A 15,561-nucleotide genomic window follows, 5' to 3' on the forward strand; every position below is an offset into this window, starting at 1 on the left:
ACAGTATATCGGGGGGGGTGATAAGTAACAACTATTTATCTTATTTATCGAATTGGCTTTTTTCCCACGACATTGAGATTAAATCTGATGTCTGCTGGTAAATCCAGTCCTGTTTAAAACCCCACATTAAACAGTCCAACGTAGATTTATCACCTTGGAGTATTCAAGGGTTTATTACCTCCGTAATTCAGACCAGAGTCATTTTAATAATGAGTGGAATAATCTTCCAGCTGTGTGTCTGTGGAGTACTCCTTTGAACCGCCGTTCAGTTCTTCCAGCCCACCACGACTCAACCCAGCAGCAGAACCAAGTCGTTGATCCCGCGTCCATGAACTACATCCCTCTTCATCCGCACAGCCCCTTCCTTTCATTTCACCCCTGTGTTGTTCTGTTTATTTGTAGTATCTCGTTGTTTACCCTGCGTCGTCCGGCAAGTTGAAACGCCTTGATGCATTTTGAGCTGTGTGTAGACCATCGTCGCTGATTGTATTTACGGTACCTGTGTTTCTGTGTTCTGCACATGTGCTTGGCTGTGTGTGTGTGTGTGTGTGTGTGTGTGTGTGTGTGTGTGCACGCGTGTGTGTGCACGCGTGTGTGCGCACGCGTGTGTGCGCGCGCCGTACCTGTCGTAAGTAATCACCAGTGTCCGCCGTCCGACCTGTATACGTCTGTGTGTCTGTACATAACCCTCCCGTCTTCCCTCCCGCTTTGTAGACATTGTCAACACCGCTCGTCCAGATGAGAAAGCCATTATGACTTATGTGTCCAGTTTCTACCATGCCTTCTCTGGAGCGCAGAAGGTATCCTTTGACCCCCCCCCCCCCCCACCCCCACCCCGGGTGACCTTCGACCTCCAATACTAACAACGACGTTGCCCGACAATGTGCTTCCTTCTCTCCGGCATGGCTTTACCGTCTGACTCTGTTGCTGTCGCAGTGCGGAGCCTCGATGAAAGTTGGAGACTTATTTTGAGAGACACACACACGTTATCACAGTGATACAGTGAAATAGTTTAAAGATTATTATTTTATTTTTATGTTTTAGCGGCCCGCTTGCAGTACCCTAATTGACCACTAGAAGGGTTGTCCACGGGTTGGAAATCACATTTTGTTTCTACGATAAAAGTAAAATCTTGAAGTGACTGATATTTAGCGTTTTCTTTTACAATCTGCACGATTGTTAGAGGTTTTCTTTGAACGTCTAATGATGAATAGAGGTCTTTCATACTGTCATTCGGCTTTATGAAAGGCCTCTATTCATGAATACCAGCTCAGAGGTGCCACAAGTAAGAGTATAAAACAACAGTATTCAATTATGTTTATTTTGTCACTTCGAATAAGGCACACCCATTGTGTGCCTGTGTGTGTGTCTCAAAACACAACCTCAGGCTCTTCCAGGGGAAACTCTTCACTCCTTCTTCACAAGCCCTCTCCGCAGCCCTTTAACATCCCCCTGAGAACCCCCCTCCACCAGGCCGCCACTGGGGGGGGGGGGGGCTTGGTTCGCTGCTGGTTTGGAACAAGGGTCCCTCCTTGCTTTGGGTTGCTTTTTTTTTTTTTTTTTTTCTTCCTCTTCACACTCTCCTTCGTTTCTTTCCCCTCTCTTTCCCTCCACCTCGCTCGCTCTCGTGCTGGTCGCCGTGCGGCGCGTAGACATCGTGGGCACCCTGCGGCCGGACGAGAAGGCCATCATGACCTACGTGTCCTGCTTCTATCACGCCTTCTCTGGCGCTCAGAAGGTGAGCTCTGCTCCGCTCTGTCCCGCCCCTCTGCGCTGGTCCTCACGCCGGACGCCTCACAAAAACACTCCTGAAACAGAGGCACTTTCCATGGCTCCTTTTTCCAATGCCTTTGTTTTAAAATTTTTTTTTTAATGCAGATAAGACAGCACCAGTTTTCCTCTTCACTGGTGGCTCATATACTCACCTTTCCTGGTGTTCCCATAAACAAGTTGGCAGTCGTGATCCGTGTTTTCTCATTTTCCAAATGTCAAACCCTGTCCGTGGTGTTTTATGACCGTGACACAGCATCAAGCCTCTTAGATTTGCCTTTGCATCGATTTTAACATTAACATTTAACATTTTGCATTAATTTTTATCGGTTTATCGCCATTGTCATAGTGCATTGACACCCACTGAACTTCCTTAAAAGATAGTCACTATTTTTATGATTATGATCTTTAGATTTAAGATCACACTGCTGACTTGGTTTGGGAACGCAGGACATCATTAAATCGTTTTGTAAAATCATTTTTTTGTTACTTATGACCGAGGGAAGATTGCTTGATGTCAGTCCAGTTCCCTTTCATCCACTAACACTTTTGATCCAAAAATGTTTATTGAACATATTATATTGTTTTTATAATCTTTTAATTGGTCGTTTGAAACACGATTATGACGGCTGGGGCGGGGGTGTATTCACAGTACATCAGCGTAGTGCTTGTGTATATGTTTGAAAAACTGTGGTGGCTTATTGTACAATAAGTATTGAATGTAAAGTTTATAAGATGCCTCTGCTGTTTCTCTATTCCAGTGGTACAATAGCGTTTTACCCTAGACAGCTCGGGCGATTCGGACCGCAACAGCAGAACCTGTAACTAGACGTATGAACAGACGCGCATGGAGTTTTTAAATCACAGAGTGAAAAACGGCACATTGAACTAACCCGGCAGCCAGGAACCGCATGTTTCAGTTTCTCGGAAGCAAAGAGCCTGCTGTGTCTCATTAGATGTGTTGAACGTCACTGCCTGTGTGTGCCTGTTTAGACCAAAAAAAAATTTTGAGACAAAGTATTGGAAGTGATGATAGATTGTGTAGCATCGAACACTAACCGAGACCAACGGCAAACACCCGCTAAAACGGCCACGTAGCGTTTGGAGCTGACTGCTTGCATTGGCTTGTCACATAAAAAGGTTATCTATCCAGTCCCAATTATTAAAGAGTAAAATTTCACACTCACGCTGGGTCAGAGTGAATGGAGTTTACGGTGGAGCCTTTCAAGCAATCACTGTGAGTCTTACTGACGGCTCTGCTCCGTGATAGGCCGAGACAGCCGCCAATCGTATCTGCAAGGTGCTCGCTGTCAACCAGGAGAACGAGCATCTGATGGAGGACTACGAGAAGCTTGCCAGCGATGTGAGTAAAACACACTGATATACACACACTACATTTTAACTGCCATATCAACAGTTTGCCGTCCATTTTTGTGGTTTTAAGGACAAGTCAGTTATAAGTTATAAACTTATGGTTATAAATTTCTGACTCTACAATAGCTGGCACATGTTGTTTCCTTCTGTTCATTTTGAACAAATAATTTTGTTCAGTTTTTGAGTTTAAAATTATGGAGGTATACATTTTTTTTTTAAATCCTTCATGCACTAGGGGTGTAACTCACAATTACTTTATAGTCATCCATTAATTCAATGGTATTTTTTTTTACCCTAAAATTACAGCAAAATAAGCAAGTAATGTATAAACTTACAGTAAAAGTTATCTGAACTTAATTGTCAACATCTTGAAAATTGGTCCAAATGTTAACTTGACAGTCTGAGATAAGTCTTGTGACTTTACAATATGGAACAAAGACAAGCATTAAACTGTTGGTGATGAAGATAGAAAATGTATTAGTAAAGAGCACAAATTAGAACATTCTTCCGAGGCTATTCAGCAGTTTAGGGTTTATAACACAGAGCTGTCCTTCCTCTCTGCTCCAGCTGCTGGAGTGGATCCGCCGGACAATCCCCTGGCTGGAGAACAGAGCTCCAGAGAAGACCATGGCTGAGATGCAGCAGAAGCTGGAGGACTTTAGAGGCTACCGCCGTGTCCACAAACCCCCCAAGGTACCAACATTTTTTTTTTAAACAGGTGAATCTGTGAATACATTTGGGCAAGATCTTAATTTGAATTTGTTTTCGCTTAGCTTTTCTAGTGTTTACTATTATGATATTAATCGAATAGGTTTGCCCTCTATGTGAAGTATGAAAGCTGAGCTGTCTAAATCTAGGTGACATTTTAAGTATTGCAGAGCTTTGTTGTTGGTTATTGTTTACTTTTATGATGTTAATTAAATAGGTTTGCCCACTAGGTGGCGTATGAGAGTGGCGCTGTCTAAATCTGGATGATATTTTAAGTATGGCGGAGCTTGGTTGTTGGTTATATTTCCTCAAACTGTGACCTGATGACCTCTGACCTCAGGTCCAGGAGAAGTGTCAGCTGGAGATCAACTTCAACACCCTGCAGACCAAGCTGCGGCTCAGCAACAGACCGGCCTTCATGCCCTCGGAGGGACGCATGGTTTCTGTGAGTACAGAGGAGATTCGTGGAAAGAACCACTGTACCATGTCAAGAGTCAGAGAGCGGATGAAATTGGTAAAAACAAAAAAATGATCTGCTTTGGACTCGGTGTATGAATGTCTTCGTCCCTAGGACATCAACGGGGCGTGGCACACCCTGGAGGGGGCCGAGAAGGGCTACGAGGAGTGGCTGCTCAACGAGATCAGACGCTTGGAGAGACTGGACCACCTCGCCGAGAAGTTCCGCCAGAAGGCCGCCATCCACGAGGCTTGGACCGATGGTACGGAGAAGCTGTAACACACACACACACACACACACACACACACACACTGGGAACACGCAGACATATGTGCAGACATACACACTAGGGGTCTGGGTAAAACACATTGTAATCAGGTTCAATGATAAAATTCTGGAGATTTTATTCAAAATGCTTTCTTTCCTAATCCTGTGTGTTTGTATGTATGTGTGTGTGTGTGTGTGTGTGTGTCTGTGTAGGTAAGGAGGCCATGCTCACCCAGAAGGACTATGAGACGGCCTCCCTGTCCGAGGTCAAGGCGTTCCTGCGGAAACACGAGGCCTTCGAGAGCGACCTGGCCGCCCACCAGGACCGGGTGGAGCAGATCGCCGCCATCGCTCAGGAGCTCAAGTAAGATGGCGACACAGAGATAAAGTGTTATCAGCGCCTGTCATCTTTTGTCGTTATTGAATTGTCATTGGACAGAGATAGGAAGGTTATAGTGCCGCCTCGGGGAAATTCCTTTTGATTGATAATTTGTAAAATAATGAACTGTGAAAATAACAGCGTACAGGTGCACAAGTATATTGATCTGGTGTGCGTGTGTGTGCGTGCCACAGCGAGCTGGACTACTACGACTCTCCAAGCGTCAACGCTCGCTGCCAGAAGATCTGCGAGCAGTGGGACGTGCTGGGCTTGCTCACCCAGAGCCGCCGAGAGTCCCTGGAGGTACGGGGCGCTTCGCCACCAACCTCCCCTCAAACCCTTACATAGAAACAAACACAGATATGATGATTTGCTGTGATATTGGCAGTTTTGGGGGGGGGGGCGGTCATTTAACTGAGGATTTCACATAAAAAATGTATTTTAAAAGGATACGTCTTTCCTCCTGCTCGGTTCCTGGAAAACGATGCGCACGAGCCGCTCCCCGACACCAATTCCATCCCCATGTCTCAACTTCTCTACAAGGGCTTTTGAATCCACCATCTTGGCAAGTTAATGCATCTCTCCCTTATCTCTCCTGCCAACAGAGGACAGAGAAGCAGCTGGAGTCGATAGATGAGCTATACCTGGAGTACGCTAAGAGGGCGGCACCCTTCAACAACTGGATGGAGGGAGCCATGGAGGACCTGCAGGACATGTTCATCGTTCACAACATTGAGGAGATCCAAGTAAGCAAGCTCTTAGAAACTGTTTAAAAAAAAGTTATTTTGACCTGTTTTTTTTATTTCTATTCCATATGTTCTTTTTTTTTTTTTTTTTTTTTTAGTCTTTCATTTGTTCAGCACTGTAATACACTGTACTCTAGTTGGGGAGTGGGCGATGAACAGTTCAAAACAAAGTTTTTTCTTCATTGTTATGCATTCTCTAACAGTGCTAAGTTTGAAGTTGAGCTATTACCCATTTTGCTTGGGAGCCCCTGAACCCCCTTGAAGGACCCGCGTTGAGAACCCCTGCGTTAGCCCCCACCCGCCCCACATGTAACCCTCCCGCTCGGTCTCCTCCAGGGCCTGATCACAGCCCATGAGCAGTTCAAGTCCACACTGCCCGACGCCAACAAGGAGCGCGAGGCCATCCAGGCCATCCAGGCCGAGGTGCAGAAGATCGCCAAGTACAATGGCATCAAGCTGTCCGGGGGCAACCCTTACACCACCATCACACCCGACAGCATCGACAGCAAATGGGACAAGGTGGGGTGGAGTCAAATACCTCAGTAGTTTTTCTTTTTCCTGAATGTGCAAGTCATTTTCCATCTCATCACAAATCTGTTTCGCTGTCTGGTTCTTAATTTTATTATGAAGCTTCCGTGAAATGTGCATATTCAAGTCAAACAATTCCGCTTGAGTCAATTCAGTTTGTTCTTGAAAATACTTTTATTCATGCGAGGTAATTCGACTTGTTGACAATGTCAAGACAACTGGCAGAAGCGGTATGATCTCAATTAATTTGCAAAACATTCCAATGTTTGCTCCACTAAGGTTCTGTCAAATGTCCATTAACCCATCCTGTAGCCATCCACTAGCCACTTGGTGGTCATGTTCTGGTATTGCAACCATAACCATAATATATGGCTGGTTAATCTTGGTGCGACATTTGATGATTGTGCTGATTTCTTTTGTGTCTGTGTAGGTTCAGCAGCTGGTGCCCCAGCGTGACCAGGCCCTTCTGGAGGAACTGTCAAAACAGCAGTCCAACGACCATCTGAGACGCAAGTTTGCCACTCAGGCCAACATCGTGGGACCCTGGATCCAGACCAAGATGGAGGTGATGCAGTGCTGAGCTCTAATCGATTCACTGCAGAGACACTCTCTTCTTACCTGACACGCTAAAATGACACAGCAATCAGATCCACCGATCTGTCTGTGTGTGTGTGTGTGTGTGTGTGTGTGTGTGTGTGTGTGTGTGTGTGTGTGTGTGTGTGTGTGTGTGTGTGTGTGTGTGTGTGTGTGTGTGTGTGTGTGTGTGTGTGTGTGAGAGAGAGATCCAGGCTCTTATTTTCCCGACTCATCAATATTTTAAGCACCTCATCTAGTGTTTGAGTATTCGTGATGAGCATATTTTAGACTGGGAGCTGAACATTACTCAGTGAACCGTCATGCCCGCCACCCGAGTCATGAATATGTGAGCGTAACCTGTGAAGGGAGGCTTCATTTAGAGACTGGATGTCTCCAGCAGGCTGAACTCATAAATCTGACTTTGAGTCGTCTTTGTCCAGGGCTGAGCCAAACTGCAGAAAGTACAAGTACATCGCAGCATTTTACAGAGTTAAAGTCGCACAAGGTCTTTGAAAGGGGAGTTTAGCTTAATCACATGACAATTTAAACAATAAATAATTAGATACAATTCCTTATTCTTACCCTGCCAACCCCAAGACCACAGTACAGGATGATGCATAACAACAAAAACAATGCTAATAAAAAATGACCAAAAATAATTTAAACATAAAATATCTATAACACCGTAACGCCGTGTCCTCAGGAGATCGGCAGGATATCGATTGAGATGAACGGCACGCTGGAGGACCAGCTGACCAACCTGAGGGAGTACGAGCAGAGCATCATCGAGTACAAGCCCAACATCGACCAGCTGGAGGGAGACCACCAGCTCATCCAGGAGGCGCTCATCTTCGACAACAGATACACCGCCTACACCATGGAGGTGCGCTCGGGCGCCTGGCTGTGCACGACTTTTTAGCTTCACGTTGTTGTTTCGCTGTGCCGTATGCTTCTTTGTGAACTCTGTTTCAGTAGGATTGCATAGATGTGAATCGATATAAAGTGATTGAGTTGCAGTGATTACACTAAGGCTGATAGGGGGTTGTTAGTGTGTCACAACAATAGAACGGAGACACCGATGTTCAATAAATAACGGGACTTATTCATGTACATTTTGCCATCAAGAAATACAGTTCCTTAAAAGTAGGCCTGCTTATGACCAGTCAACACAGCCGTTGAAGCTTTGCGTCGAACAATTAGATGTGTGTGATATCAGCCAATTAGAGTTCAAGCTGTCCGTTTCATAATGGAAGTTAACCCTTTATGTACGGCCAAAAGCTTCACTACTACACAAGGCCTCCTTTCTCTTGGTGAGTGAGTTGCTGTCTAACTTTTCTATCTTTTACTTTCCTCCCATTTCACTCCTTTCTTCTGCGCTTCCCTTTTCTGCCTTTCCTCCCTTCCTCTCTTCTCCCTCCTGCCCGCTCAGCACCTCCGTGTGGGCTGGGAGCAGCTGCTCACCACCATCGCCAGGACCATCAACGAGATCGAGAACCAGATCCTGACGCGCGACGCCAAGGGCATCAGCCAGGAGCAGCTGCACGAGTACCGCGCCTCCTTCAACCACTTTGACAAGGTCAGGGGCACAGCGCTTGGATCAAAGGTCAAATTACTAGGCAAGCCTAGGTGGGGGTTCTATACCCCCAACACATGGGTACCGTGGCAGAGAGCTGTTTCTGAATTCAAGGCTATTTTTTATTTTATTTTATTTTAATTTTTCAGAATGTCGGAATTTATTTGCATAATTTAAAAGTTCTTCCTACCTGCAGAACTTTGAAAACAAGATTTAGCCAAATATATAGCTGTATACACGTTTATGAATACATCATTTAAACATTAATATATACATGCAGGCCACATGAAAACAATTATGGCGTGGAATTCTGACATTAAAATCAGAATGTACCGTTTTCTCAGAATTCATACTTTTTAAAATCCCAAAATTCTACAAGGCTCTCTACTCTACTGTACTCTACATGGCATTAATATTTTTAATGTGCTGCTCAGCGTCTTTGGTAGTATGCCAATAAATGCATGCATACAACTTAATTAATACATACACATAACCTTGAACAAAGTACAAGATTTCTGCAAAATATTTTCAATCAAGATACATGTTCCATCTGTCTTTTCCAAACAAATGTGACTGAACCTGCTTCACAGATGTAATATTTGCGTGCATTGTTTGTAACTTGGACTGATATCAATGTGTGGAATGTATGATCTGTTCAGACCTCAGGAGGGGGGGAGAGAGGAGCCAAGCGTGTGAGTAAGAGGCCTGCGTAGGGACATGCAGTATTTCTATATCAGGCTTGTATCAGTGTTTTGGTGACCAAAGCTGAGACACTCACAGAGTGGGTTAACTTTTTTTAATTTTTTTTATGTCGGGTCGGAGCACTGGGAGTGGGGGAAGGTGTTTGGTGTAACACCACTCTGCCAACGTCTATAGATCATGAGACGGAGCCCAAAGGTCAACAACGAAAACCAACCCGTGGATAGCGTTCAGTCGGAGCAGGGCTTTTGTCAAGATAGACTTGGGTTGGACCTGAAGCTCTGTGCAACCTAGCATCCCACAAAGAACAGGAAGTCCTGCCCACCTATCCTCCATTACAGACAACCACCTACGCACCCACTGTGTCACCCCACTGGTGCTGCATGCCACTGTCTGGTGTGTTTGAGAGTCATTCTTGCACCGTACTGTTGTTTTAAAAAATACATCCCCGCTCTTACTGGTCCATCACTGTTTTTTTGATTTTTTTTTTGTTGTTTGTTTGTTTGTTTGGAAGCATCCATTTGTTTAGTTCGTCAGCCTCTCTGGTGTTGGTGTTTGCTTCCCATGAGATCATTAGTGTCTCACCTGTAGTTTTGGCACGGTCTAAACATCTGTGAATGTGTCTTGTTCTGTCTATCTGTCTGTCTGTCCATCCATCCCATCCCCTCCGTATTCTCCATGCATGCCACGGGCCGCTCCATCACCCTCCACCTCCGTCCCCGTGTTGTGATCGATCCCATCTTCATGACGTGGCCTGTGATTGGCTGATCTCAGGACCACAGCGGTGCGCTGATGGCGGAGGAGTTCAAGGCCTGTCTGATCAGTCTGGGCTACGATGTGGAGAACAACAAGCAGGTATGACCAAGCAGAGGAGCAAGAGACAGAGAGAGAGAATGCGTTTCTTACCCGTCTCCGAACAGGAAGGCCGCTCCAGGGCGCGCGTTCACAGTGGGAGGAATTTCAAGAAATGGAGCTCGCCGATTTTCCGAAATTAAAATCTTCAAAGACCTTGTTGCTTTTAGGGTTTATCTTTGTTTTGCATTTTCAGACATTAATAATGAATTCATTCAATTATAAGAAAGGTTAAAACTATTTAAAATGACATAATGCAGTAATAACACAATTGTCGTGTGTGTGTGTGGTTATTTAACTGCAAAAAAAAAAAAAAAAGTATTCTTAAGGAAATTTAAATAAATTTGAAAAGTCAATTAAAAATGGTGCGAAACCGGTGGGTGTCTAAATGTTCCTACCCCAACTCTCACTTTCCCCACTTAACCACTTTCCTTATAAGTACATTTAGAATGAACTGGAAAGCTGGGTAGTTCAGCCTCTTGTAGTTCCTCCACTGAGGCCAAATCTACCTCCTGAACTGAAACCGTTTTCCCGGCGCGATGGCAGAGCAGGGACAGTTCACCAGCGGTGCAGTTCTCCTGTTCGTCCACTACGGGGCTCTGTCTCCATGGTGGTGTTCCCTGGCGCTGAGCTGGGCTCCTCTCGAACCCGGCCCCTGGGCTTCCTGGCTTCCCTGTAGCTCCGCCACTATGCTATGACACTCTGTCTGCTAACTGGTTTTGCTTTTATCTTTTCCCACCCGCCCCACCCCCGATTCGCTCTCCTCCTCCAAACCTGTTGTCTCTTCTCACCACCACCTCCTCTCATCTCTCCCCTGCTCCTTCTTTCTTAGTCATGTCTCACACCTCCTTCGTGTTTGCCATCTCTCTTCTTCACTCTTTCCTTACCTCAACTCTTCTTGTATCCATCCATCCATGCTTTTATCCCTCCTCCGGCCTTGCCCCCTCCCCTCTTCCTCTCTGTCCCCCGTCACCTCCCCCCTGCTGTGCCGCGGCACCGCCTGGCCACAGAAGCGCTCCGGACAGATGGCGGCCGACGATTACCGGGCGCTTCTAATTTCTACAGGAAACAGCCTGGTACTGCCCCAACCCCCAACCTAACCCTGACTCGCTGACGATGGCTGATAAAACTGTTCTATGGCAGGGCTACCGCAGCGCTGGTTGTTTTGGGGGGAATGGGGTGGGGTACTACATTGCATGAATTACCCATGAGCAAACCGTGTTAATATAGTATTAGAGTATATCAAGGAGCTGTGATGTTGTGCTGTAGTCAAAGGTTGTATGACGTGGTGATTCCTGCAGACATGCTGCTCTTTCAGCCCCTCCCTGTCTCACAGCACAGCTATTCATAGAACCCTTCGCCTCTTCAGTTAAATGACATGTCCATAGTCTGATATAGCATTGTATTTTATGTTCCCCGTGTTCCTTCTGTAATGGTACTGGCATTGCTTTTAGCGCATTTTATGTGTGTAATTGACTTTTAAATAAGGGCCGTTTGAGTGCAGCCGCAACAAACGTTCAGTCGTGAGAGAAATGAGACAGATTGTTTTGTTCATCCCATCTCTCTCAAAATGGGAAGTGGCAAAGTGTACAACTTACTTAGTTCAGCTTTGGAAATTGATTTCAGCCTAATCGATTTCTCTGAATAATCCTCCGTAACCTGTGTACAATCATGAGGCAGCCTTCACACAGGCGATACAGAGGGAAACGCTCCGTCCGGCCCGAGTACGGGAGTGACAAACCTTCCAAGAACAAAACCTGTTCTTTGAGTACTTGGTGCTCAAGGAGCCTATGGTGTGTGTGTGTGTGTGTGGGTGTGGGTGTGGGTGTGGGTTTCCGGGTTAACCTGTGTTTTTTGTCGTTGCCAGGGCGATGCTGAGTTTGCACGCATCATGGGCATCGTGGACCCCAACAACAGCGGCGCCGTCACCTTCCAGGCCTTCATCGACTTCATGTCCAGGGAGACCACGGACACAGACACCGCCGACCAGGTCATCGCCTCCTTTAAGATCCTGGCCGGAGACAAGGTGAGGAGGAGGCGGGCGGGTGTAGCTCTGTGTTTTTGTGTTGGATTGTTTTTTGGGATAGAGCAGCGGTACTCAACCTTGCCCTCCACAGGAGCCGCATTTACAAAAATATTTTTGCAAGAGCCCAGTTTCTGAAACGTCCCTTTTCCACAACCAGACAGACCATTGGGCATCTTAATATCTTATCAAGGAATGAAAATCATGACGTAGGCAATTATTTCAATTTTTTATAAATACTATTACCATATTATAATTATTACCATTTTTTTTTTGTTTTTTTTTTTCTTACCAGCTTCTTGATGAGATTGTCTTCCCGCTGTCACACGGATTTTCCCGCACACCGCAAACAGAGCGTGAGAATAGATTGCGGTGCATTCGCGTGGATTACGGGAGACGTAGGCGACTCCACTGCGCGTCTGCTGCGCCTGCCGGGGTTTTTGCGCTGCAGCCGTAGATGCCGTGTTCTCCGGAATATCGCGCTTAAATGAAGTTAAACGGCTTAAATAAAAAACGTGGACTGATGTAAAAGGTTATTACTTAAATTGGGTAATAATATGATTGACTACGAATAATTAATAATAAAATTGGCAGTGGAAACCAGGTGATCAGCCACTGATCACTCAGTTAACAGATCATTGATCATTGATCAGGAAACACATCTCTATCGACGCGCTCTCTCTCTCTCAAAGCCGTCATAGGATGATGTGTTTCATGGGAAATTCAGTTCTGAATACTGCAGACAATGTCTCAGACCAAGTCTATTGACGTACTCTTTTAGAGTTTTGTAATGTAATTTTAAACAACACTTTGAAGAGCCACAACTAGTCATAAAAGAGTGGCGGGTCGTGTATCGCCTGAATAGAATGTTGCACTGGCTCCCAAAATGTGGGGCTTGCCCCCGAAGGTGGTGACGGAGATATTCCGAGATATTCCATGGAGGGCGCAGGAGACTGACGGAGGGTCAACCAGAGAGGAACAGAGTGGAACTACTGTTAAATTTATGACTTAATAAAAAAAATCTATATTTAAATTTGGAATTTGATGAAATCATGGATTATACATTAACCTCGTGGGAATGTGAAATGTTTCTTACTCCAAAAAGGGGAAGTGTGAAGAATGTGATCGTTGAGTTTTTATAAAAGGAATTCGGGTGTTTTTAAAAAATTTTTAACAGAATTTACCTTGAACGTCGGTCAAACACGAGTCAAAGCTGTTAATTCATTTAGAAACTAGTGCGCCGGATGTTCTGCACAAATTGGAAAAAGCCATCTGAAATTAAGAAATGAAGAGTCAGCCAGTTCCAGCGCCATTGCCCGAGTAAGTGGTTAAGGCCGCTGGGCGACTGGATTTGGAATTCAAACTCTTGACGATAGAAACGAGGAACAATGTGAAAGTGCTGTCAAGCAAAGATACACAAGAGATTCAGTGAATGAATTGGGTGATTTTCCTCGGTGTTCTCGACACAGGCCCCGATCCTTGATTTCAGCTCTGATTTACCGTCACAGACACCTCCTCTACGTCTTAGAGGAGTAGACGGATGTGCGCGTGCGTGTTACTTTCTTGTCGCATTTCAAAGTGCGCCTTCCCCCGCCGCGCCGCCTTTTGCCCCCCCCCCCCGGGGACTAAACAGCCTCTCGTCTTGTTCCGCACCAGAACTTCATCACGGCGGAGGAGCTGAGGCGGGAGCTCCCCCCCGACCAGGCGGAGTACTGCATCGCCCGCATGGCCCCCTACGCGGGGCCCGACGCCGCCCCCGGAGCGCTGGACTACATGTCCTTCTCCACCGCCCTCTACGGAGAGAGCGACCTGTGAGGAGTGGGAGGAGAGCCGAGCGGGCGGAGGAGGAGGCGCAAGGAGATGGAGAAGAGGCTCCAAGTGGAAAACCATTCGTCAACAATGAGTTTGAGTTGGGAGGGTGGCAAAAAAAAAAAGGAAAAAAAAAAAAAAAGACTTTTCAGCAATTGGCTATTTGTAGAAGTGGGAGGGGACTCCGCCCTACATGATGTGTTGCGTTCTCAGGTGCCCCTGAGTGTGCCGGTTTAGAAATATTTTTTGAAAAAATTCCAAACTCCTTTGCCAGCTTGTCGTCTAGGACGGACTGTTTTCTAGCTCCGTTAGATCTCGTAAAGCGGATCGACAATAATCCAACGTTCCGATGTGTAAAGCTACAAACGGGCATATCCAGGGGCAACTAAGGAAGAGAGGGAAGGTTACTCTGTAGTGCGGATCCTTAGCTTCACCCTCTCTGCCTTTTTGGGGTGGGAAGGGACAGGGGTGGGTGGGTTGGGAGGGAACTAGGGGGTTCAGGGGCACAAGCTTCATCTAATACTTCTGCTTTTTTTTTTTTTTTTTTCTCCTCTCTCCTTCTTTCTCTCAATTTGTCTTTCTTGCCAGGAGAGTTTGGGTGTGTATTGCAGAGGGTTTGGGGTTGAATGACCTGGGGGAGGGTGTTAGATTTGACGTGTCGAGGTTTGTCTATTAGAACCCAGAGAGATTTATGATGGGGGTCGTAAGACCGGCGAGGCGTGCGAGGATTGACCAACCCGAAAGTAAAAACAATAATAATAATAAAAAATAAACAAAAAAAAAACAAAAACCTGACGTATTTACTTATAATTCCCACATCGCTGGATAAGGTGAACTATGGCCGAAATTAACCCTTTTCCTTCCCCCCCCCCTGTGTTTGTTGGATCATATTTGTTCTTTTTTTACTGTTGGTTTTTGGGGAGGGCTGAAGGGTCAAGAGGACAGGAAGGGGGCAAGTTGAGTAAAGGAAGGGGTCGGGGTTATCTCAGCGCTGTACATACTTATTTTTCCAGTGCTACCAATGACACACATGAAACCCAATTATGGAGAATCAACAATCACAGGCTTTCCAGTAGGACAAAAATAGTGGCATTTATTAAAATATATATATTATATCATAAATTGAAAAGCCAATGATAGTAAAAGAAGAAAGTGCAGTTTCACCAGTAGATAGGTTTGTCTTTCCAGAAGTAACGTTTTGGAGCTTTTGAATACTTTGTCATGGAATATATATTGGTAACTGTTTAGTTTAGGCTAGCGTTTCTGAAAAGCCTTGCATGTAAACCCGACAGCGTTCAACACTGGCGTTTGAAATATCAGCCCCTGGGAGCGGCGGCCGCCGATCGGGGCAGGAGGCGCGTGCCGCCGTCGCGGTGGGATGCGCTTAGAGAGCGCAGCGGTGGAACCGAAGGCCTCGCGTCCAGCCAGGGGCCACCGCCACCGGCCGGGCGGGGGCTCCGGCGCTTCACCCGGCCCCCGTAGGTTCACCATGGTGACGGTGCTCGTGCGAACTCCCCGTGTGATTGTTGGCATATTTGTGGAAATCTGAACAAATGTGCCTGTCGGTGGCTGAAGCCCTGTCTGTCTGTCTCTCTCTCTCTCTCTCTCTCTCTTTCCTTCCTTCTACGTCTCACCATCCCTTCCCCTCGCTGGTCCGCCCCACCCCCCAAAAAAAGGTGCAGGAGGAAGCAGCGTGTGTGAGGCAGGTCTCTATAAGCATTCCGTTATGTGCTAAATAAATGGATTAAAAAAACAAAATGGCTGTCTACAAATCTATGCAATCATATGGTGTTCAGAAAT

The 15,561-nt window shown here is 46.0% G+C and overlaps 1 protein-coding gene across 2 annotated transcripts in view; it reads left to right on the top strand.

Moving 5' to 3' along the window:
* Nucleotides 1-14,199, top strand: part of actn4 (actinin, alpha 4) — a 62,852-nt gene extending 48,653 nt beyond the window's left edge. The window contains exons 8-22 of one of the 2 annotated variants that reach the window (XM_080006936.1): nt 715-800; nt 3,041-3,133; nt 3,712-3,837; nt 4,193-4,297; nt 4,424-4,571; nt 4,790-4,940; nt 5,150-5,258; nt 5,561-5,701; nt 6,038-6,220; nt 6,660-6,794; nt 7,509-7,688; nt 8,235-8,381; nt 9,852-9,932; nt 11,797-11,955; nt 13,609-14,199. In XM_080006936.1, the coding sequence (XP_079863062.1) occupies nt 715-800; nt 3,041-3,133; nt 3,712-3,837; nt 4,193-4,297; nt 4,424-4,571; nt 4,790-4,940; nt 5,150-5,258; nt 5,561-5,701; nt 6,038-6,220; nt 6,660-6,794; nt 7,509-7,688; nt 8,235-8,381; nt 9,852-9,932; nt 11,797-11,955; nt 13,609-13,767 (2,003 nt within the window). In that variant the 3' untranslated portion in view covers nt 13,768-14,199. Of the gene's footprint in view, nt 1-714; nt 801-1,652; nt 1,739-3,040; nt 3,134-3,711; nt 3,838-4,192; nt 4,298-4,423; nt 4,572-4,789; nt 4,941-5,149; nt 5,259-5,560; nt 5,702-6,037; nt 6,221-6,659; nt 6,795-7,508; nt 7,689-8,234; nt 8,382-9,851; nt 9,933-11,796; nt 11,956-13,608 lie in introns of both variants that reach the window. The other variant, XM_080006937.1, reaches the window with a different exon arrangement.
* Nucleotides 14,200-15,561: the final 1,362 nt, after the last annotated feature.

The sequence above is a fragment of the Zeus faber genome (genome assembly GCF_960531495.2).
Source record: "Zeus faber genome assembly, chromosome: 9".
Classification (NCBI taxonomy): domain Eukaryota; kingdom Metazoa; phylum Chordata; class Actinopteri; order Zeiformes; family Zeidae; genus Zeus; species Zeus faber.